A 22,751-nucleotide genomic window follows, 5' to 3' on the forward strand; every position below is an offset into this window, starting at 1 on the left:
CCCTCGGGGGGAGGGGGCAGAGAGGATGTGGGGAAGCTGGGGGGAGCGCCGAGAAAATGGTGGGGGCTGCGGCTGGTGAGGAGAGCGCGGGGCCGGGGGTCTCCTCGTCCCCAGACTGATGTTTAACTCCTTGCAGGGGGGTTGCGAAGAGGACGCAGCCGGGCTGTCCTGGCCGGGGAGCAAGGGGCCCTGGGTTGGGTATTAGGGACACCACCCTGAGGGGGCGGTGGGTGGCTGAGCTGTGCTGGACACTTCGTCCCTGGCTGCCCCGCGGCATTGGGGTGTCTCAGATCACAAGCCAGACCTCAGTGGGGGGATCCGGCAACGCGGACCGAGTGCTTCGTCTGCCCCACGTCCATCCCCCGATTGCTGCCCCGCGCTGGTTGAGGCGGTGGCCGGCCAGGTGGATCACGAGTCGGAGCCGGGCTCATCATGCAGAACAAGACCCAAAATCAACACGTCTTGCCCCATCTTTTCTAGTCCTCTGGGCTTCTGCTGGGTTATCACTGTGTTCCTCCTTGAAGGCCGAACACTATCGTTCTCTCGCTGTTTTGGGGTGGATTCGTCTTGTTTTGGTCACTTATCGGTCTGGCTTCTTCAGCTGGTCGCCAGCGGATGTTTTCCTGTTCCGCAGGCGTGCCCTCACCCGTTCTCTCCTGCATGAAGGCCCTCCTGCTACACAGCAGTACTAAATGGAGTTTCTTCAGGCAATGCAAAGCTCAAGAAAATGCATCAAATTAAAAACAATAGGGAGAAAATCTGTTTGTGTAACAGGGTCCGCCACATGGGTCCAGGGTGAGAGGGCTAGCAGTCGGTTAGCACGAGCTTGCACAGGCGACGGCCGACTCGGACACAGCATCCGATGAACAGGTTGTGGCCTAGGAAAGCTCATGCTTCTTCGCCCTCAGTGGTCAACTCCCAAGGGAGTCGCGTGCCTGATCAAAATAAATGCCAGGAAACGCTTCCTTGTGTCTCGCGGCGCGTGCCGTGGTTCACACTGATCTCCATGGTATCGCACTCGGGAAAGCGCAGTGGACCCCTTGACAGTTGCTCTTCCACAGCACTGCTTTTCTTTTTAGAGACAGCAGCCCCTTTGACCCTGTGCCTTCTGTCTCTAAGGTGCTGTTTTCTTGGATATCGGCAGCAAGTTGCCTGATCTGGCTCTTGAAATACGAAAGTTCATGGTAACCAAGTTAAGAAAAGGTTAGATTCTCTGCCTCTTGGGCTGTCCTTTCATCTGGCAATAAGCCTTTTCTAACCCACACGCCTGCGTTAAAGAAATCTGATTTTGAAGGATTTTTGTCGCTTAAAACCACTGCTGTTACACTAAGGATAGCGCCAGAAGAAAGGATGATTATATTAATATAGCTCTACTTTTCATTGTCTGTTACTCGCTCCTGGTACACAGGTATTTGATCTGAAATGTAGCATAGCCAGAAGCCTAGTGCCCTGTTAAGTGGGGCCTTGGCTTAATGCAAGTCGAGTGGAAAGTGTCATCTACTGAATTCTCTATGCCATTACATCTCTTGATGGCCTGTACTTCTCAGACCTCTTATCCAAGCACGATCACGCACAGCCCAGTTTAGCTGTGAAGACTGAATGGATCACGAGAGCTGTTGGTATGGTTACGGATATAAATTATTCAGTATTTACTTACATTTGGATGCTACAAGTTTTAAAAACAAAAATGACTTTGGATTCCAACCTGAAGATTTCCCCTTGCTATTTTGTTCTTTGAACTTGAGCATTGTCCAGCTGCCTGTCATTTGGATGCATCTCAGGACAGGCAGACATCTGTTGCCTCAAATGGTAGGAATGCCTTCCATTTAAGTGACGCAGAGCACTGTATCACATTGAGGAATAATAAAGCAAAGCACCCGTAATGCTTTGTAGGTATGTGACCAGTTGCAAGAAAACTGATGTGCTGAACCAACATGTCGGTAAATCTCTTTCAGAAGCACTGCGATGCTGCTGGGAAAGCTCGTACAGCCAGCTTGCAGCCTGAAGAAACTGTCATCCCCGGGCGTATGCAGACACTTCTGGGGATGGCTGAATGCAGTCTTTAACAAGTAAGAAAAAAAGAGGCAGACGTATTTAATAGCTCGTGTGTCAACAGATCGGATGTGTGTCCCTGTGCGTTGCACTGGAAAGCACTTACTGTGGAAGCACAGTAGCCAGTCACGAATCCCAGGAAGACAGGAGAGAGCTTTTTTCCTAATACAAGTGCTTTTCTTCCAAATTCTCCATTGTCAGATCCTGTTTCTTTCATTTTCTAGTAACAAAATCATTAGTTTACAGAGAAAAGTATGTGCTTAATTCAGTATGCTGCATGGTCGTTTTATTTCTCTTGGTTGAGACTAGTTGCCAATTTTAAATTCTTTCTTCCAAAAATATCCCTTTTCCTGTGACTTTGATTCCACTAGCACTGAAGGTTTTAACTCTAGCCTCCTACATTTCCTGTGTGTATTCAGTAGCTCTAAAGTACTGTCTTTACTAGTGTAGTTTGGTTACACTAGATTTTAATAAAGATTAGTGCTTCATCTGTTTAACTCTTTCTTGACAAAAAAACAGTGTCAACCCCTCATAGTTTGCATTGTGCCTGCTATTTTTTTCTGGAAAAGGATTATATGACATGTTTACGTGCAAGAGCAGAGGATAGGACCTAATGGCCCAGGAAAGAGATCCCCGTCTGTCATGATGTTTCTGTCCAGCATTTACCAACCCCTCCGAAGCACCCTCACAGAACAGACCCAGCGATTTCAACCCATGTGTGTAACAGATATTACACACGTTACAACTTACAATCGAATCAAAAAAGACTTGGAAGTAGTGGGGGAAACTTCCACTGTTGTAAATCTGGATCTGTTTTCTCTCCTCCTCGCAGACTTCTCTGCCCGTTTATACTTTTCCAACATATGTACGTTTTATGCTTAGTTTTGGGTTAGTGATGCTGGACAGAGCAAGCTTATCGAATGTGCTGGGTTGACAGAAAATTCAGAGCAGAGCCAGAATGGAAAGATTAGTTAGAAGGGGTCTATGAATGACAAATCACACAGCGATATTTCTCTTCATTGTACTGCCAAAATTAATCTTCATTTGAAGCAAATACGAATTGGCTCAGCTTACCAGGTTAAAAATAATGCAAACCACCTTTTTTCCTGTTCCTTGTACAAAAAACCAAAAACAAACGGTATTCAGTATTAGGATTGTTACCATGATAAGTTGTTAAATGTTGCTATAAAAAGATCTTGATGTTTCTTCTTTATCGACAGGGTGGACTATGAACGTATACAGGCTGTGGGCCCTGATAGAGCAGCTTCTGAATGGCTCCTGCGGTGTGGGGCGCTGGTGCGTTTCCAAGGCTATGAAAAATGGCAGCGTGACTACAATGGTCTCCCAACAGGGCCATTAGGGAAATACAAGATACAAGCCATTGACGCCACCGAGTCCTGCATCATGTACAGAGGATTTGACTATTTGGGTAAACAAGTCATGGTTTGGCAAATTATGCATTGAGTTGTCACCTCAAAGAATGAACCACTTGTGGCTTTTTGTTTTGAAGATGCAGGGAAGGTTTGATGTATTTATTTTTTTAATCTATCCATGTTTTACGTAAAAAATTCTGTTTGTGCCTCTAAATTTGCTGGGGTTTCTATCCAGAACATAAATGGCTTACGAGCTTTCTCTGATTTCACTTGAAGATGCAAGATCACTAAAAAGTGGGACCAAAGATCTGTCAGTTAACATCTGTCTATTCATGAACTCTTAACACAAAGCAGCGGTTTGAATGACTAAATCAGACTTCTTATGCTTGATATCTGAAGTCAGAATCCTGCCAGTTCTCTAGTCAGCCCTGGGCTCATCTAGGGGAAAACAAACTGGATTTTAATATAAAAAAGCAGAATTTTTGAAAAAGCAGTAACCTTCCAGCCTTCCTTTACACAACTGAAAACAAAATGGGGCACAAACTCAGTGTTTTCCCTTTGCAAGTTGTTTCAGACATCATTGGCTAATTCTGTTTCTTTGGTTTTCTAGCATGCTATTTATCTGCTGTTTGCCTGCTTGCATAGTCACGCCCTTTGAACCTTAGCAGTGCTTTTGCATCTGTGAAGCCAACAAACAGCTGGCTGCAGGCAATGGTAGTTTAATTCATGGTGCATTGTGGATCCTCCACTTACAGACGCTTATTGCCACACGTTTGCAGAAGCATTGCAGTTACCAAGCCTGCAAATGAAAACTGCAAGCTCACTGGCACTGTACACTTTGGGCCTTGCACTGTGAAACAAAAGCTGCCTTTTTGTCTCTTTCAGATGGTCTTGAACATGTTGAAGAAATTAAGCTGTGCAAATGTATGTATATCCAGGATGAGTGTCTACAGAGACTGAGTCAAACTATGAATTTACAGAAAAGTCTCCTGAGGCTGGAGATCATTTCCTGTGGGAATGTCACAGACAAAGGCATCATAGCCCTCCAGAAGCTAAGGTACGCAAATGCTGAGGGAGCGTCTCACAGAGGCCTGCTTTCTCAGCTGGTGCCATATATGCACACTTAGAGTCGTGTTAGGTAACTGAAATGTACTGTGCTTACATGCTTTCACTCATCAGTCTTTGACACAAGACAAAAGCAGTATGTTGTGTTGCTTTTAAAGCAGTGGTGTCAAATATACAGCCTTATGATCTAGCCGGTGGGTCTCAGCATGTGATGCTGGTCAGTCTGGGGTGCGTGCTGCACCAAGCCTGAGCAGCATGGACACTGGCCCAGCACAGCTTGTGGGCCAGATGAGTTTGACACCTACTGCTTTAAGGAAACAATTCTCATAGTCCCAGTTAACACACACATACTAGGAAGCCCATCAACCCTAGAATCAATTTAGTATGTAGGCCTTAAAGGAAGTAAGACCTATAGGTCGCTTACTTTTCCAGTACTGGTTCCATTCAAAGCTATCTTTGAAACCACTACTGTTGTTACTGCTAAGCAGTCTAACCCTGGGTCTGATTTGAGCACAATTAAGTATTTTGGGGGTTTTTTTAATCCATCACCTTTTGTCTTGCTTAGTGATTTTATTGTTTTTTTGTTTTGTTTTGTTTTGTTTTGTTTTTTACATCCACTTGTAGGAACCTAGAATATTTATTCCTGAGTGACCTTCCTGCAATAAGAGAGAGAGAAACTACTGTTCAGATCCTTAAGAAATCACTGCCGTCACTGGAGGTGAAACTCGATTTAGAATAAAAACCACCTTTGTATAACTGAAGTATGTTATTTTGTATTTATCATGAATTGTATTGATTATGTTGCAGTTGCCACTGTATTGTATTTCCTGCTACAGCTAGCCTTCTCATTCTGGGCTTTGTAGCTATTTCAAAAACCTGACCAATTGCATAATTAGATTTCATTAAATTTAATTTATTCTGTCAGTTAAATACAACCGAGAAGACGTGCGTGGAATTTTAAGTTCTGGAGTCGCTGAAAGAGCTAACTCGAAAAGAAATGAAAACATACCTGTCTGCTGAAGGAGAATATAAATTAAAATCTGCGCTCTCATGCACAAATTACAGTTATTTTTAAATGTGCCACAGGCTTCTAGTCGAATATGGAAAATAAATTTGTGCCATTACTAAAGAATTACAGTACCAGAATGATCTTTGTCACCTCTTATTTACTACCTGAATGAGGGCCTTACTTAGTGGGTGTGGGAAAGATAGTTTGCTGTTAATTTCTTCACATTTGGATAGGCTGCAGGGGGTGTGCTGAACACAATAAGTTTTTTTTTCTGCAAAACTTGATTTTCTGGAGTGTGTTCTTATGCTGACTGCTGCTTTAGATCACTGTGGGCTGAATGACACCTTCTTCTTACCCTAGAACAAATTGCGTGCACACCAGAAGACTTAATTAGTATCAAATACTTTGTATTACTGCTAACTAAGAAGATGATCTGTCTTTAGAAGGGTTGTTGTGTTTTCATTGTTCCTTTCTCGGCATCGGTGTTAGGGGAGAAAAGGGCTATCCAGGAATCAACAGGACAAGGAAGGAAGGTTTTTGCTTGTATCCTGGCTACATGCTGGTAAAGATCCCTGGCAGCCAAATTCTAAAAAGATAAATGTAAAAACCTGCCATTCAGCTGAAAGAAACGGATGTTAGGGCCACATGAGACAACTCAGTAGGGCAAAAATGTGGAAGGGGTGTCTTTGAGGTCCTGTGGGGTGGAAGGGAAGAGCCAATGTAATTTTATTAGGCAACAGCTAAAAGTGTAGGCCCTTACAGCTGCTGCCCACACCCAAACCACCAAAAGCTTGAGGCAGGTGGGAATGGCTCTGCTCTTTAGATGCATCCTTACCTGGGGTGTGGGATTTCATTAACTAACTAATAAATTTAAAATGATTGGGGAAAACTAAAGATGCTGCTTATTATGAAGAGCAACATACTAAAATAGAGTGCAGTAACACTGTAAATGGAACCCCATCAGAGATTCCACATGACACACGATGAAGGGCTGTAACTCCGAACTGAGTGAAGGATGCTGGGGGGTTATTAAGGGACCCTAGCATCAGCCAGTTAGTTTCAACAGAACAAGTTTCTGAGCCCCTTGGCATTTCCAGTGTAGATTGTACATTGTACCTGTAGGCTACTGACATCCTGAGGCTGAGGGTGATCTTGCTGACTAATCCTGCCTTGCTGCATCCTTGTACTTGTCTCCACTGGGATCATAAGCTCTTTGAAGTCAGTGTTTTCATTCTGTGTTTGTACAGCACCTAACACAGTGGCATGCTGCCCGGGGCCTCTGGCTACTAGGAAAATCCAAATAAAATAATATTGATTCTCACAGAATGTCTCACACTCCATTAGTACAGGGGAGAGCACTGGGGTCCAGATACTCCAAATGTGTAGTTTTACTTCTGGATGCAAATCCAACCCTAACTATGAGAGACCAAGATGTGACCTTGTAAGGACAGAAACGATCCCTCATCTTCCAGCTCTAGGGTTCCTTTGCTTTCCTCCACAGCATCAGAGGCTAGCCCCCACCAGACACCACATTTTGAGCAAGATGAACCTTGGCCAGTTTCTGCTGCTCAGCAGATGGTTGCAGCAAGACTGGGTCTGAGATCTGGAACTTCGGTAGAGCCTGCATCTTGCAGGATCATATCCTTGATTTGCCTCATGGCCCAAACAGCATGTAGTTCTAGAGCATGGTTGTGCTGTTAAACTGCAAAGGTGCAAGACTGGACAACTGGTATTCCTGCAAAAAGATATTTATATTCTTTTCCAAAAGGATATGACCAAAAATACACGTGGAACAATGCTCAAGATTAAAATACATTAGCTGTATTAGTCTAGGAATTTGAACATTCCAATATGAGGATACAAATAGAAAGTTCAGTAGACATTTAATTGTGAGGATACATGATCTGCCTCACTAAGAGAATCTCATATATTTCAAATGCATTATACCTATAGTATTCAAAAGAACACGCGTCTCTTGCTCTGTACTTCAAACAGCTGTTAAAGACTGAAGTGGTTCTATGTACATACTTCACTGTGTATACTTACTAAACATTAAGACACATATTATGTCAGAAAGACAAGTTACTTGTATTCTATTAAAATGCAACAGAATATCACATCCCAAGATTACCCAAAGAAATGAGATGAAGTATTCTAAGGTAGCTACTGAGGAGCACTCCCTGCCTGTGCCTTCCTAAACAGGTCCCGGGATTGTTTGGGCAATATCGACACCTGCAAAGTTACAGAGAAATGACTGGGTCAACAGCAAAACATCAAATGAAACCACTGCGTAATACTATACTCTGCAGCCTTTAGCTGCTCAGACCCGATGAAGAGCATTCAAAAGCTTATCTAACTCTCCCAACTATGCAGCTGGTCCAATAGAAAGCTATCACCTTAAGAAATCCTTGCCTCCTGGATAAAGCTAGGAAGACAGAGGCAGGAGTCCTGTAAAATCTAGTCTAAAGCAAGACCATGGTATTATTTATTACATTTATTCCCTCCACAAGCGATAACCTTGCCTGAGGGACATTCTGCTACGTTTATTGATCTTGGCTCTTCCTAATGCTCTTTTTCCTATCTGAAGTGCACAACTTGGGGCAATACTACACATACTTGGATTTCAGCAAGTTCATCCAAACGAGTGACTGATGCAGTTAGCATGACAGCCTGCTGGCCCAATCCTGAAGAACATAGCAGGTTCCTCAGGTAGGACTCCTTGCTCACAGGAACACAGCGCAGCCTGTGCACGAGTCCTTGCTGCATCTATTATTCCTGCTGTGTAATACAGTCACAGACAATGGTTTATATTACCACTTTGACAGAACAGGGCTTTCTGGAACAAACCTGTTTGGCATGCACGTGATTTGACTGCAAAGTCTTCAATACAGGCCATAGATGCACGTTATTAGTGTCACATACTGTAAGCACTGGTTCCCAGGAATCCCAAACCACAATACAATCACAAATAAAAGCAACATAACTATGTGTTTTCCTTTGTACACAGAACACTGATTAGTAGCTTTGGGCACTCTCTGCAGGATTTTCCTTCCTTTGATGTCCCCTAACAATTAACTTTACAGATCACTCACATCCGTATCATAACATTTATGCTGGTTTAGTTTTTCACCTCAAATCTTTTTTAAAAAAAATTCTGGAGGGCTTGTAGTTTAGTTGTCAGTAGTGGCCGGGATCTTCTCAGATGTTGGGGAAATGGTAGTTCAGTTTTCTTGTGTTGGAAAAATACTTCTTGTTATCCAAAGCTGGTAACACGTTACTGCTGGTTAACTGAGGAAGGTGTTGTAGCTAAAGAAGAAAGGACAGAGTTTGTGCTTTCATAGGAACGTGAAGTAGGCTAATCCAATCAAACACATCATAATAGCCACATAGAATAGTTATACACTTCTAGAGATGCTGCTCAGGTATGTAATATTTGTTGTTCTGTAACTCAGGTCCTTCCACTTAGGGCAAGAAGAACATGGGTCTTATCCATCGATCACGTGGCAGAGGACTGGGGGAATTGGCTTAGTCTTAGAACACATGAATGGGCAGCAGCTTGGAAACGTGCTACATCCCAAGTTGACAACCCTCCAATTACTGTCAACCGTGTCAGCAGGGAAGAAAGCTGTTGTGGGAACTGGGGCCGTAGGAGCAAAGGGGAGCTCTTAGTTGGATGACTGAGTCTGATTTAGGGGTCCTTATCTTGAGACAGTGCAGGTGTGAGAAACTAAACTCCATGTGCTAGAAGCTACAAGAACACCAGTTCCTTTCCTAAGCACGGTACATTTATTGCTGACAAGTCTCACCCCTGGCATGTGCTTTCGTGTTGCCCTGGCTGGCTTCCGAGCAGCTTTATCATGCTCCTTTCCCAATTCTCCTGATTCTCTAATGCCATCGAAGTACGGGTGTTGCAGTAGCTGCTCACAGGTTTGTCTCTCAGCAGGGTCCATATGAAGGCAGCCCTTAGAAAACAGTAGAGGACCACACAAGGATGAACGGTACAACGCTTATCAACTAATTGCAGGATGGCTGATAAAAGCAGCTGGTTTTAACAAACATGCCATTTAAAAAGAACAAGCTTCAGGCCTTGGGAAGTGCCAATGTTAACAGTCAGAACAGAACTCCCTAAACCATGACACACACAAGGGGTTAACACTGAATAATTCCTACTTCTGCAACATGGAAATAAATTAACAGAATCTCCTACCAGAATAGATCATCTTGTTTGGCTTTCTATATATTACAGACCACAGAACATCCTGCTGTAATATCTACATCCAGCCCACAACTTCCACGAGCTAGAGCAGATCCTTCAGGAAGGCATTCAACCTTAATGTAAATCAAGACTCCATGAGAAGTTGTCCAGCTGTTCTCACTGCATACCAACAAAAATGATTAGGGGCCTAGGAAGCAGGATTTACGAAGAAAGGCTCAAAGAACCAGGGTTATTTAATCTGGAGAAGACGGGGGATTTGATAATAGTCTTCAAATCCCCAAGGGGTGACACAGAGAGGATGGAGACAGCCCATTCTCTGTGGCTATAGGGGACTTTGAGGACTAGGAGTAATGGCCTTAAACTGCAGTAGGGAAAATTGAGATGGGAGATGAAGGGGAACTTTCTCACTACGAGGGTGACCAAGCACTGGAACAGACTGCCTAGAGAAGTGGAATCTCCGGCCTTGGACATTTTCAAGAGCAGGTTGGACAGACACTTGGCTGGGATGGTTTAGTCGGGGACAGTCCTACCCTGAGCAGGGGGCTGGACTAGATGACCTCACAAGGCCCTACTTTTCTGTTATCCTATGACCTATTTCCAGTCTGAATTTGTTCACCTTCAGTTTCCAATAGGTGGTTCTCATTATTTCATTTTCTGCTTGATGCTTCCACTCTCAGAAGTCTTAAATACATATATTATACTTAAATACTAAATCAATTAATTAAATACTAGAGCAGATGTTTGCAGGCCAGGATCAAGTCAGCTCTTCAGCTTCTCTACATTCATTACGAATGAGCTCAGAACGTCATTGCCTGTTGTCTGCTTACCTTCATCAAGGCTAGAGCAGGATATGAAATGTTAGGGAACTTCGCCTCCAGTGGCTCCTGTGAAAATAAAGTGTCATTCTATTCATAATACATTTTTCACGGATCAGGTGCCCTTTCCTACGTGACCCACTTCCCAAACCACTCTGCTACTTGCTTAGACACCTGTTCTGGAACTGGCCTGTCATTAAAGGCAGGGGCTGGGACAGTGAGGGAATGACAATGACCAGAGTGAAATATGTTGAATGTCAGGTTAAAAATAACAGACTGAAGTGAGCTAGTCCTGCAAAATATTGTTCAAAGCAGATGTGCCAAGCCTCTCCACCCAGGAGCCATTCTAAACAGGGTTGCAAAGCCTCTGAGTGGGGAATAATAATCCTGTACAGCAGGAGAGCAAACGTAGCTGCCGGGGTCTGTCTATAGCCCTAAGCCTACAACGATTTCGACAACCTCAATCTTTGAGCTGAACATGACAGCGCGGGAGATGAAAGTTCTCCTCTCCAGGACACACGCCTGTGGTTATTAATTGCTGTCTACAATAGTGACAACCCCCTTGGTGTGGGGTTTTGCACAGGGCACACGAACAGGTTGAGCTGCAGCTTGGGCAACCTGTTGCTTTAGGAGGTCATTAACCCCCTAGAATATGGCCGATATCTCCAATTATTGCTTAGCTGTAACCCAGTGTACAGCACTGGGAACCACACTTGAGCTCTCCACCCCAGAAAACCCTTCTCTAGCCACATACAGTCATCTCTACAGCACAGCATGCAACTTGCTGAGTAGCGTTAGACTCAATTGCTGGGAGTCTGCAGAGTGTCCTTACCATATTGTCCGGGTCTGGAATCCTTACCCCACTGAAGAACTGGTTGGTGCTGAACACTTGCTGATGCCTGGGAATTAGGTCCCCTTTGATCAAGAACACAAAACAAGCAGGTTAGCATGCCCAGGTTAGCAGTGCCCGCACTTCACAAGCTTAGTCTGCAGCAACGCAGGGAAAACTTTAACACTGACATGCTGGCATTGAGAGAATCAGTAATGAGACGAGCACTAATCTTCCCCTCTACACTTCCCTCATTAAAAGCCTTGATCACCAGACATGTTTAAACCTCACTACTGCAGTGAGCTGGCTACCTCTGCCGGATGTTTAGTTGTCAATAGTGGGGTCAGCCTGTGTGCCCTTGCCCCTATTCTGCTCATGGGAACTCCCCTTACGCTGAAGTGGTAACACCTTCAGAGCAGGAGCACCAGATCCTATCCATGCGGTATGATCTGGGCTCCCACACAGCTAACTATGTCTCTCTTTCCACACTCTGCCACCCAGTCACAACCAGTTTGGGTATTAACACCTCTTTGGAAATTACATCATGTCGGCAAAGTCCAACCCCTGCAGCCTAAAGGACACCTCGCTACTGTAACGTGGAGCACTTTGTAATAGCAGGGGTACTTCCCTCTTTATTACACACACAGATATGACAGGCATCAATACCGTTGTTGTCATCCCACTTGTGCTCTTATACACAGTTCTGGCACTGGCTGGACCGAAATGCAGGAGTGTGGACAGTGCAGAAGCTAGAGGGTGCTGCACGAGCAGCTGTGAGATCAGGCTAGCAGAGCTGGGAAGCTCAGCCCCCGCCTGCCGTCAGACTGTCCAGGGCTCTCCAAGGGGAGGGAATGCTGGGGATGCCTGAAAGTGTTTTAGGCAAAACGAACCGACAGGCACTGGGACAGAACGGCACAGTCCACCGTCCCGATAAGCAGCCGGCAAGAGCCGCTGTTTGTTTTGGGCTGGCAGCGCAGGGCCTGCTTTGTTCACCAGGAGGGCAGGGACTGTCGTGCCAACCTGGTTCTCAGCGCTGATGCTGTGCTTTGGCACTCTCAAAGCCAAGCTTTCATGCTCCTAACAACGGGCCTCCCCTCCTCCCCATTCCTGACCCCTGGCAGGGCACAGGCTCAGGCTCCTTCCAATCAGATGACTTTTTTTAAACTTCCTCTGGGGCTCTCCAGAGCCAGGATGGGCTGAAAGGCAGCACAGAGAGGAAGGGGTTAATGCGAGGCTTCCCCAAGGGGGCTTCACAAACCCCTTGCAAAGCCTTTCCATTCAGGAAAGAGCAGCAGGCAGCAAACAAGCTGTCAAGCCACTAAGGAGAGCCAGTGTAACACTACACATAGTACATCAGCACATAGCTGTGAAGTAGCTCTTCTCTGTAATTCCTGCCTCAGCCAGAGTCCTTTCCAGAGCTCAGGTCCAATGGAAATCCTTCTCAGCTGAAACCCCATTATTAAAAGTGAGTAAATGACTTAAAGCTTGAATGAGAGGACTCAAGGACACAGCAATCAAACTGTGTGTATTTTATAGCATGTGTGTTAGTCCCTCGATTTTTTCATAGGCCAACAGTTTTCTAAATTGTCCCACAAGAAAATATGAATCTTGATTTATTCAAGAATCACTACAATTATAAAGCACGTTTGTTCCCTCCACCCAGAACTGAGAATCGGCTCTGTGCCTGCTACGTACCAGTGTGAAACAGAAGCAATAAGAGAAAATTTAGTCCATACTGCAGAGTTTTAAGGGAGGTCCAACTAAACAGAGAAGCGCGGAGCTTTTTTTAAACCCCCCCCCACCATTCCACATCCAAAACCTCCTGCGATTTCCTTTGTGGCAAAACGGCTAACAGCTGGGAGAAGCTCAACCCTAAGCTGTTCAAAGTGTCTCCCTTTGCATTTGAAGATACTTTTACAAAATATGAAAGTATCCCTAATCTTCTGCCAGATTTGACTGGAATTCCTCCCCCAGGGTGATAAGCCAAATCCAGAGACAGAGGCAGGGAGCTTACTGCTCTTCCTGGAAAAATACCAGGGCTGTCTCAAACCTTGATGTGGGTCAGATTAATGGTAAAAACAGAAGTGGATCTCATCTGTGCTAGAGAACCTGTGGTGTAAAGGGAACAAATTCTTGCTAAACATTAATGAAAAGCTCCTATATCATTTTCCATCCTTGAAAACAAAGCTCTGGCCAGGATGACGAGCGGTCAGAACTATCACGAATGCAGCTTGTGAAGAGAGTGGGGGGATCCAGGGAATGCACCCACAAGAACAGCTCCTGTCATACTGTTGCCAGCCTCTGCCCAAGTTAGCAGCGGCCTCAGCAACAGCACAGCAGTCAGCTAGAAATTCACAGGGACATTGGATTAGGCCCAGGACATTCAGGTACCACCGTGATGGGCACAGTGAGAAGCCTAGACGGGCCAGAGCAGTGAGAATCGTATCCAGAGCAGAGACGCTGAAATATGAAAGTCACTCTGAGGTCGAAAGGGGATACCAAGGGGACAATCTTCAAGGAATCTGAGGGGTCTAAGGAGGAGGAGAAGGCCTTGAGCAAATAATCCACAGAACAGGAAGATCCAGGATTTTAAAAGAGGGGGTGCTGCAGGGTGGCTATACCTCTACTCCCAGCCTCCCCCCTCAACCAAGGGCAGGCAGACCCTGCCACAGGAATAGCAACCAGGGACTTTTTTTATTTTTAGGTCCCTGAAACAGGTAAAAACCCTCCCTCTTGGCACCCTTTCCCCTCCTCTCCATGCTCCGTACTACCTCCCCTCCCCTCCCAGTCACTCCCCTCACTCTCTCTCTCTAATTATGCCTGTTGGGTCACAGAAAGGGGAGACCCACCTGTCACCACCACTGTCCTCGGTGGAGCTCAGCTCCCCATGCAGCTGCTCCCTGCAGCCTGGTTAGAGCAGGGCAGGAACAGCTCTAAGGTTCCCCCACCCACGCGTCAGCTGGGGACAGCAGCAGCACTGGGTGAGTCTCCCCTACCTGAACCCCAATAAGTAGCTACGGAGGGGAGGGGAGATGCTGCTGACCATGGAGGGGAAGGGAGAGGGTGCCAAGAGCAGGAGGATTCTTACCTGCTTCGGGGACCTAAAAAGGAGTTCCCAACTGCTGCTCCCACAGTGTGATCTGGACTCCAAAGCCACTGAGCTACACTGAGGAAAGGGGGTATACAATCATGCTGCTGCACCCTCTTTGAATATGGCCCCCATCTAGGACAAATAACTTGCCTAAATGCCCCCTTTCCTTACTCCTGTTCATGATCACAACATTCAGCCCCCACTTTCATTTGGCAGGAGACAGAGGGTGCTGTGCTGCCAGCTTGGGCAGTGTTCACTGCAAGTGTCCCCTGCCTGCAGAGCTGCCCATGTATGAAAATCATGTGCCCTCATTTCCATCCTCCATGGGCACCCTTAACTCACTGAATGTTGTGCTGTAAGGTCTGGAGGGCCCGGTGAGCTCCCACCTGGTCAAAGTGTGGGACCAATTGCAGGTTTGGGGCTTAACACAATACTCAACATTTGTTGTCACCTCTATCAGAGTCACTCCCGGTGAGGAAGTATTTCTTCCAGCAAAGGCTGATCCCTTGAACATGCCTGATGGGCAAATATGAAGGGTTTGCAAAAGCAACGGAACCAAAATCAGCTTTCTAATCTGAGTAAGCAACCTTCATAATTCCATGATTCCACATGATTCATGCAGCCCCTTAAAAAAAAACCCCAAACCACCCTTTGACATTGCTCCCAGAGACTGGAAAAATGATTTGGCAATGGAATTACAAATGTAAGCCCTTTAAAAATGGCTGCAAGAATGCCTGGGTAGCACCTGGCACCCTGAACATATGAAACTGCAATCACATGTGCAAAGAACCCCTAAACAAGAGGTGCTCAGGAAAACTATCCCCTCTCACTGAAATCAACAGGAAATACAGAATCTTTTTTCACCTCCCTCTGAAGCACTGGGAGGTTGGGCACTTCCAAGTTTACTGGGGTTAACTGGTGCTCCTACCACTGCTTAGAAAACCGAGATTCCTGGCTGAAGGATCTTGTCCTTCCAATCATAGAATGCAAGGCTGGAAATCAAGGTCACACCGTTCACTAAATGTGGGTTCAGGAAGTTCTTCCTCTAAGTCACACTGGTGGCAGAGGACTTGACTCGATGTCCCTGTCCAGTGCTATGTTCTTAAAAAGGGACCCTCATTAAAATACTGTTCTCACAAGGGTTGCCTCTATGCCCATTCATGCTGGTGGGAGTTGTTGGTGCTGGGTTGCTGTCAGGAGTGGGTCTACAGTGACCTATGTGGTGCTGGAGCTCATTGAAAAGGGAGTTGCAACATCACTATTAGCATAGTCATTGCTGCTCTTCAGTCAGGACCTCTCACTGGCACGTTACCGGGAAGCTCAAGTGTATTTGCACAGTGATCATCACGCTGCTCTCAGGCACAGCCTTTCCTTCTGAGACTCAAAGGTCAGGCCACTGCATTAGCAGGGAATAAAATGCAACAAAAGCAAAGGAATGGTGATTTCAGCTGTGAGGGGCTAACCTGAGGGTTTCCTAACACACACACGCACACCCCACCCCCCACCATCTCTCTGGATCTGTTGGAGTTGGACTTTATCAAGATAGCCTTGTGTAGCAGCTGCATGCACCATTTCTACTATCATGCCATTCAAGGGGTTAGAAATCAGCACAACCTAAAGTGCATCACCCAGGGGACGCTTACCTAGTGTCCTCCTGATTAGGTACAGCTGGTCGACATCTGATTTGCCAGGCCACAGAGGGACACCAGAGAGCAACTCTGCAAAAACGCAGCCTATGGCCCAGACGTCTACGGGAGGGCCATACTGAGTATCTCCCACGAGCAGCTCGGGAGAACGGTACCACCGGGTTGCCACGTAGTCTGTGTAATAGTCACTGGGTCCAGCTGGAGCGGGGTAAGGAAAGACCGAACCGGAGCGTCAGAATTCTTAAGTGCAGCAAGTGCCTTGTTTATTGTTTCAGGTACCAGCAGAATGACTGTAACCGACCTGAAAGCCATCAGGTAGAGCTGCTGTGCACACTCCCGGCCACTCCTGCTCTGGGGAAACCCTTGGGCACCAACCCTGTGGTGCTGCCCAGTGAAAGCCAGGCCTCAGCCTGTGTGTGGCTCTTCCGGACCAGATGTTCCAAGACTAGTCACAGGGCTTGGGAGCAGGCGTTATTGTTACAGGAAAAGTGAAGCCATTGTTCCCAAGGGGAAAGGACCTTTTGCAGAACAGGCCAGTCTAGCACAGAGACTCAGTCTACCCACACTGCAGTCACGAGACCGCAATGCAATCTAGGCTAGGCTCCGTGCAGGCAAGGCTGGCCTGCCCCAGGCATCCAAGTCAGCTCATTTACATCTAGCTTGGGGCTCTCAAGATCCCACTTCAGACTCTTCTGTGAAAACACACCCACAACCTGTGTTTCCTTGTAAACGCCAGCCCACCTCACAAGAGAGTTGCCATGCACAAGCATCACATGAGGACAAAGCAAGTCTGGATCACAATGTAGGTGCCCAGGCAAACGCTTCCTTTGGGCTCTAGCACAGGCCACAGCAACCAGCACTTACTCAGGATGCGAGCAAATCCGAAGTCGCAAAGCTTGATGACCGACTGCTTGGTGATCAGGATGTTCTCCGGCTTCACGTCCCGGTGGATGCACTGCAAGAACAGACAGCAGGGTCAGGGGTGAGCACTCCACTACTTCACTTGGAGGAAGCAAGGACTGGTGGCAGGGAGCTTGCCAGTGAGAACACCACATTGAGGAGACTGCTCCTGCACCCCATCCTGGGGCCCATGCCTGGCATGGAAACACTGGAGAGACTACAAAGAGGGGCCTGAACAGTGATCTGAGCCCTGGAAGCTGAGCCTGACAAGGCAAGGCTTACAGAGCTCAGCTTATCAAGCTGGTGACTTCATCACCCGGTGCTTGTACAGGAAGGAATCTGGCAGTGGGGGGACTTTTGCCCCTGCTGAAAAAGATGAAGACTAGAAGACAGCGAATATATGCCAGGTCAGTCCTGAAAGAAGATGCGATTTCCCAGGGTGTTGAGCATGGGACCAATTAAGAACGGGAGGGAGAGGCAGGATCACCCTCACTTGGGTTCTTGAGAACAAAGATCAGCCAGAGAAGTGACATGCATCTGTGCTCTGAGGAAAAGTCTGTGGCCTGCACAGGGGTGGGGAGAAGAGGGCCAAGGCTTGAGAGGAGGAAGTTTTAGTGGTTCTTTCTGGCCTGGCCGTGTGCATTTTATGAACCCCCAGCCTGCCCCCTTCCCTCATAGCTATGCTGCTCCCTGGGTATCCTGCGCTGCCCCAGCACACACAGCACTGGCAGCCTGGCCTCACAATACTGGCTGATCACACTGGTGTGCCAGGGCCCAGCTAGTCACCTGCAGGAGGGATATTCTGTAGCAGGGCTTGGGTGACACAAGAACCCCTTTTTCCAATGCTTGATGAGTGCACCTTGCCTACGTGCTCCAGGGCCAACTGGTCTTCACATCTGGATTTCCCCCAGATGGATTGGCAAGGACTTGGGGTGGGGTTTTTTTCTTTTTTATAAAGCATGGGTCAGTCTGGGAGCACTGTGGTCTCTTCTGTCCTGAGGCAGCAGCTTATAATTCAGTCCTCTGAAGGTATTTAGGTTACATGCATATACTGTGATGCACAGAAGGCTAAAACCAATGACCTAGTGATTTCTTCTGGCAGAGAGAGAGACAGAGACAGAGACAGAGACAGAGACAGAGAGACAGAGACAGAGACAGAGACAGAGACTGTGGTTCAGACCGGTCAGCTGCCACTCCTGTGATTCAGCATGGAGACAAAATACTCTCTCCAGAGGCCTCTGGCCCCACATTCCACTCTCAGGCCTTGGCAGGCAAAGCAAAAGAAGGAATATGACTGCAAGGAAAGAGTCCACCCAACAATCAAGTCCTCCTCTCCCCCAGAGGCTTCCAGCACGATTTATTCAGCCTGTCACTAACAGCACTGGTCAGAAGTCAGAGGATTTCTGCAAAACTTCCACAGTCTTGGCATATTTAATCGTGTATCCTTTCACCCGGTGTCCGAGCCAATGCCTGCTGAAGTCAAGAGAAAGGCTTTCACCAAAATCAATGGGAGCTGCTATTTAATGCCAGGCCCGTGTTCTGCAGCTGTGGACAGGCTTGGTGACATGGGCATTTTGCTGTAAGACGCTGTTTGGACTGGAAGACAAGCTCAAGTTACTGCTCCGATCACTGTCAGGCAGTGAACCCGAGGTCTGGAACCCTGAGCAAACAAACCCCATCGAGAGCATGTGGCTACGCTCCAGAAACACGTTTCCTACAACACCTGAAGGTTGTGTGGCCAGCTTTGACAGAGTAAGGCCCCGAGAGCTGGTAGCAGGACACGCACACCCCAGGACTATTACCGCCAGTGTCTGTGGGACTTACATTGTGCTTGTGGCAGAAGTTCACAGCCTGCAGTGTCTGCCACGTGATGCTCTTGACTAGGTGCTCAGGCACCCTGTTGGAAAAGAAGCACAAGAAGGGTGTTTTCAGGCTCCTGGAAGCTTATGCAGGTCTGACGTGGCTAGTCTATAAGAGATCTCTGCTCTGCCTCCTGCCTGCCTTCTTCTCTCTGTTCACTGTCATCATTACTTAGGGAAAATCCGAAGCCGTGCTGTAGGTGAGAGGAGGGGAATGCCCTGAAACATAGCACCGTTTAACAGCGTCTGCAGGCGAAACAAAACCAGAAGTCCAAATGCCACAGAACACACACAGGCAGACTTTGCTCAGACCAAACACCCTACAAGACCAGAGTTGAGCCCTCCCTCAGCTGCTCTGCAATGCAGGGGACAGGAAGACAGAGAAGTCGCCTCCCACTGCTGACAACAGAGGTAATGTCTAGCAGTGGTTTGACACCTCTCCTGCCAGCGGCCCAGTAGGCAGCTCTATAGAGACCCTCCCGGCATGCAGGCCTTTTTTCTAGAGCTCAGACTCCAATACAGCCATGGAGTCCGCAGCAACTTGCAGGTCTCTCCGAAAAGCCCCATTTACTTTCCAAGCACCAAGTCGACTCAGACAGCCCCCACAGGGACTTGCCATTTTAATTTATGATGACTAGATAAGAAAAATTTGCAGCAGCTGAGAGCACTCCCAGGCTTTCTGGCACTACTTGGATGGGGCCAACTTCATGCCTGTCCACTGGCAACCACATAGTGAACCAGAAGCAAACAGTGACTCCTGTCCTGTGGCTGTGCTCCCCGTTCACCTGCCCTGGCATCATTAACTCTGCTGAAATAGAGCTGGAAATGCCAAGCAGCCAGTCTGCAACTGCAGGAGGATTTCAGAGATACCCGGGCACCAGGCAGCCTCACGATGTAATCAGGTAACTGGAGGCAAGAGAGATAATTGAGCAAAGAAGGGAAGTGATTTTTATCTGCTGTGTCAAATTCAGGGCTTTGTTTGTCTCTCTCCAGCCATCATTTATCTGCAACGGGGAACTCGCATTCTGGAGAAGGGAGGTCTTTTTAAAAGTTAGGGTGTGACATTTTGTTCACACATCCTCAAACATTCCAAGGTTTCCAGCACAATGAGGAAAGACAGAGCTGAGACTGCCAACTATGGCAATCTTAGGCCTTTTCTTTTCAGGCCTTGCAGACCTCTGTTCTCTTGTAAAAAAACCCTCCCCTGAATCCTCCCTTCCTCCAAAGCCTGATTTCTCAACCTAGCAATAAGCAGTGTCACACTGGTCAAGCCAATGCTCCCAGGCACTCCTGCTCAACCTCCCCATCCTGCCTCCTCTCAGCTCCCCAGCGGTGTGTAGACTTTGGCTTGTTCTGGTTTGATTCCCGGCATTCAGTCCTGTTCTAACCAGTCCCTCCAACTGCTTGAGCCCTGGGGCCTGTCAGTAGCTCCATTATGCCCAAAACCATACACACTGGCTCCTGTACAAACCCAGTCTCTGATTCAAGACCTGTCCATTCAGAGCAGCAAACCCCAAGGTCTTTCTAAAGCCAAGCATGTGGCCTATCTAGCCTACGTAAACTGTTACATGCTCAAACTGCAGGACTGAATTTCTGTGCGCTGGATGCATCTTCCCTGTGGCTGTTGTATGTTCTCCAGTGAAGAGTCTCTAGTGAGTCTGAAAGAGAAGCTCCTCTCTGGCTTACCTCCCACAGGCATGTCCAATCCTTCTGCTGGGGCTATGTGCCAGTGAAGGGAGCTCTTGTCTGCTCAGCCCTTCAGTACGTCTCCTATTGGCCACTCCTCTAGGTGCAAGGCCCAAGAATGATTTATCAACTTGGGCTTAGCATTTCCACAGCACCGAAGCACCAGGTATCACTCTTGGCCATGCAATTCCCTCGAGACATGTTATACCACATCAAACAACCAAAGGGGCTGGCAGGACCAAGGTTTTCTTTCTCCTGCTCACACGATGCTTGCTTTGAGCAAGCAGTTGTTTCGAGGGAAGTGCTTCTGACTTCCTGCAAGGTTCTTGGGGGCAGGCACACACATGGTACAAGGCTTTAGGGGACCTGGAAATAAAGTTGACTGGAGAACAATAAAACTGGGCAGAAGAATATATCTCCAGACAAGGAATGAGGGGAGGAGTGTCCCAGAAGTGACTAACACCTTCCCCCTGCACTGGCAAGGGCAGGGGGCTGTTTTCAACTTAAACTCTTTACTGGGTCGGGACTGTGCACTGGTGTTTACAAATAGGTCCTGGTACAAAAAAGGTTGAGAACCACTGATCTATCGAGTATCACATCACCCCCACAGAGGCTGGTCTGACCTGCTCTTAACACCTCTGCAGGTTCCCAACAGCCCTGGGCAGCCTATTGCAGTATTTCCCCACTTCCAACTTGTCCTTGTATTCCACCCAAATCATCCAAGGACTCTGGACCTCTGGTGTAACACTAGACAGCTACCAGGCAGCCTGTGCAGGCTGCTCACAGGCCAGCCTAGCACTGGCCTTCAATCTGAAGGCTCCAGCCTCCATTCCTGAGGACGAGGAGATCTCAGTCCCATGCTACTTCCCCATCGGTCCAGACTGGGCTGCCAGGAATTCTTCTCATGTATCAAAGGCAGATGAAGGCCCTGTTCCTACCACACTCTCATAGCAGATCAGCCATGATCCCACAGGGCAGCTGTGGGAGAAGAGGGGCTGGGCAGAGCCAGCACCAAACACCTGCCCAGAAGGGAACACACTGAAAGTGCAAGCAGGCGCAGCTCCCCAGCGAGTGTGGCATGGGCTCCTGTAAATGGGAGAGCTGCGTGCTCCTCTCAGGTCCTCTCAAGCCCTTGGCTCCCCTCCCGAGCCAGCCAAAGATCACTCCGCATGCTCAGGCCTGGCGACGTGGTCTCCTTGGTGAGGTGCACTGAGCAACAGCACTCCCAGGCACTCGAGTGATGCTTCTGGACAACACTGCTAAGCCACGGTAACCCGGTGCCGCCTGGACACTGAGCCAGCAGACCTGCTATGAACAAGAACCTCCACCACAATAAACACCACCACAGACTCTCCCCACCTCCGGCCAGGCCTGGGGGCCAGACCCCAAATGAAGTCCAGCACCCACTACTCACCCCCGCGGGTGCTTGTCCAGCTCGTGGAGCACCGTGTGGTCGCAGTATTCAAAGACCAGGTGGAGTTTCCGCTTCCTCCTAAAGACTTCCAGCAGGTTGACCAGGTTGGGGTGCTTCAGTTGCTATAAAACATAGCAGAGATCTCATAAGGGGTTGACCCAGTCCAGGAAGCTACAGACCCCCACAGCTGGGTCTGAGAAGGCAGGCGGAAGAGACACCAAAGCTCCTGCCTGGTAAAGCTCCCTGTTTTAAAAATACAGAGACTGGGAATTAAGGAGCTGGAGATGAGGGTGACCTGCACAATGACAGCCTGCTCCCAAGCTTTGTTATTCCTCAGAGAAGTTGGCCTGAAAACAAAAAATTCCCATAGGCAAAGGTGCAGGGAGACAAGGGGTAAATTTCTCTCCCCCACAGATAAAATGTCCTCTCTGGCAGCGTCAGTGGTCAGACACTCTGGTGAGGGGTGACAGAGCTCCCTAATGAGCCCTTTGCCTGCTCCGTTCCCTTCTGCAGCCTACAGGAGAGGTTTTGTACCAACAAGCCCGTCTGTTCTGAGATGGGGGTAAGCGTGTCTGTGCTGGGGTGGAGAGACAAACACGGGCAGCGTTTATCATAGAATCACAGCAGTCGGGTCGGAGGGACCTTGTAGATCTTCAAGTCCGACCCCCAGCCTGGGCGGGAGAAAAAACTGGGCTCAAATGACTCCAGCCTCTTCTTAAAGACCCCCAGGGTAGGAGCCAGCACCACTTCCCTTGGAAGTTGGTTCCAAATCCTAGCTGCCCCGACTGTGAAGTAG

The 22,751-nt window shown here is 47.7% G+C and overlaps 3 protein-coding genes across 4 annotated transcripts in view; 1 reads left to right on the forward strand and 2 right to left on the reverse strand.

The window, feature by feature from the left end:
• L2HGDH (L-2-hydroxyglutarate dehydrogenase) overlaps positions 1–1,008 on the reverse strand; it is a 23,886-nt gene extending 22,878 nt beyond the window's left edge. The window contains exon 1 of the mRNA XM_019551173.1: positions 997–1,008. Within this exon, the coding sequence (XP_019406718.1) occupies positions 997–1,008 (12 nt within the window). The remainder of the gene's footprint in view (positions 1–996) is intronic.
• An 18-nt stretch (positions 1,009–1,026) lies between these two features.
• ATP5S (ATP synthase, H+ transporting, mitochondrial Fo complex subunit s (factor B)) lies at positions 1,027–5,941 on the forward strand. 2 transcript variants are annotated; one of them, XM_019550940.1, is made up of 5 exons: positions 1,027–1,203; positions 1,956–2,069; positions 3,273–3,481; positions 4,311–4,482; positions 5,115–5,941. In XM_019550940.1, exons 2-5 carry the CDS (start codon positions 1,966–1,968, stop codon positions 5,227–5,229), a joined length of 600 nt encoding a protein of 199 aa, XP_019406485.1. In that variant the 5' UTR covers positions 1,027–1,203; positions 1,956–1,965; the 3' UTR covers positions 5,230–5,941. The 2 variants fall into 2 exon arrangements, with proteins under 2 accessions (XP_019406485.1, XP_019406484.1); XM_019550939.1 differs by lacking the exon at positions 1,027–1,203 and adding an exon at positions 1,232–1,619.
• Positions 5,942–7,298: 1,357 nt separating this feature from the next.
• Positions 7,299–22,751, reverse strand: part of CDKL1 (cyclin dependent kinase like 1) — a 21,456-nt gene continuing 6,003 nt past the window's right edge. Inside the window, 8 exon segments of the mRNA XM_019551174.1 lie at positions 7,299–8,805; positions 9,306–9,461; positions 10,543–10,599; positions 11,363–11,445; positions 16,094–16,294; positions 16,961–17,051; positions 18,821–18,893; positions 21,956–22,097. Of these exon segments, the coding sequence (XP_019406719.1) occupies positions 8,698–8,805; positions 9,306–9,461; positions 10,543–10,599; positions 11,363–11,445; positions 16,094–16,294; positions 16,961–17,051; positions 18,821–18,893; positions 21,956–22,097 (911 nt within the window). The 3' untranslated portion in view covers positions 7,299–8,697.

This window comes from Crocodylus porosus, unplaced genomic scaffold (genome assembly GCF_001723895.1).
Source record: "Crocodylus porosus isolate Cpor-Errol unplaced genomic scaffold, CroPor_comp1, whole genome shotgun sequence".
In the NCBI taxonomy this organism is placed as follows: Eukaryota; Metazoa; Chordata; order Crocodylia; family Crocodylidae; genus Crocodylus; species Crocodylus porosus.

Excerpts from the sequence above, each read along its gene's own strand:
- ATP5S (XM_019550940.1), top strand. The coding sequence starts at position 1,966 with ATGCTGCTGGGAAAGCTCGTACAGCCAGCTTGCAGCCTGAAGAAACTG. Across the intron at positions 2,070-3,272 it reads CTGAATGCAGTCTTTAACAA|GGTGGACTATGAACGTATAC; the intron begins GTAAGAAAAAAA and ends CTTTATCGACAG. Across the intron at positions 3,482-4,310 it reads CAGAGGATTTGACTATTTGG|ATGGTCTTGAACATGTTGAA; the intron begins GTAAACAAGTCA and ends TGTCTCTTTCAG.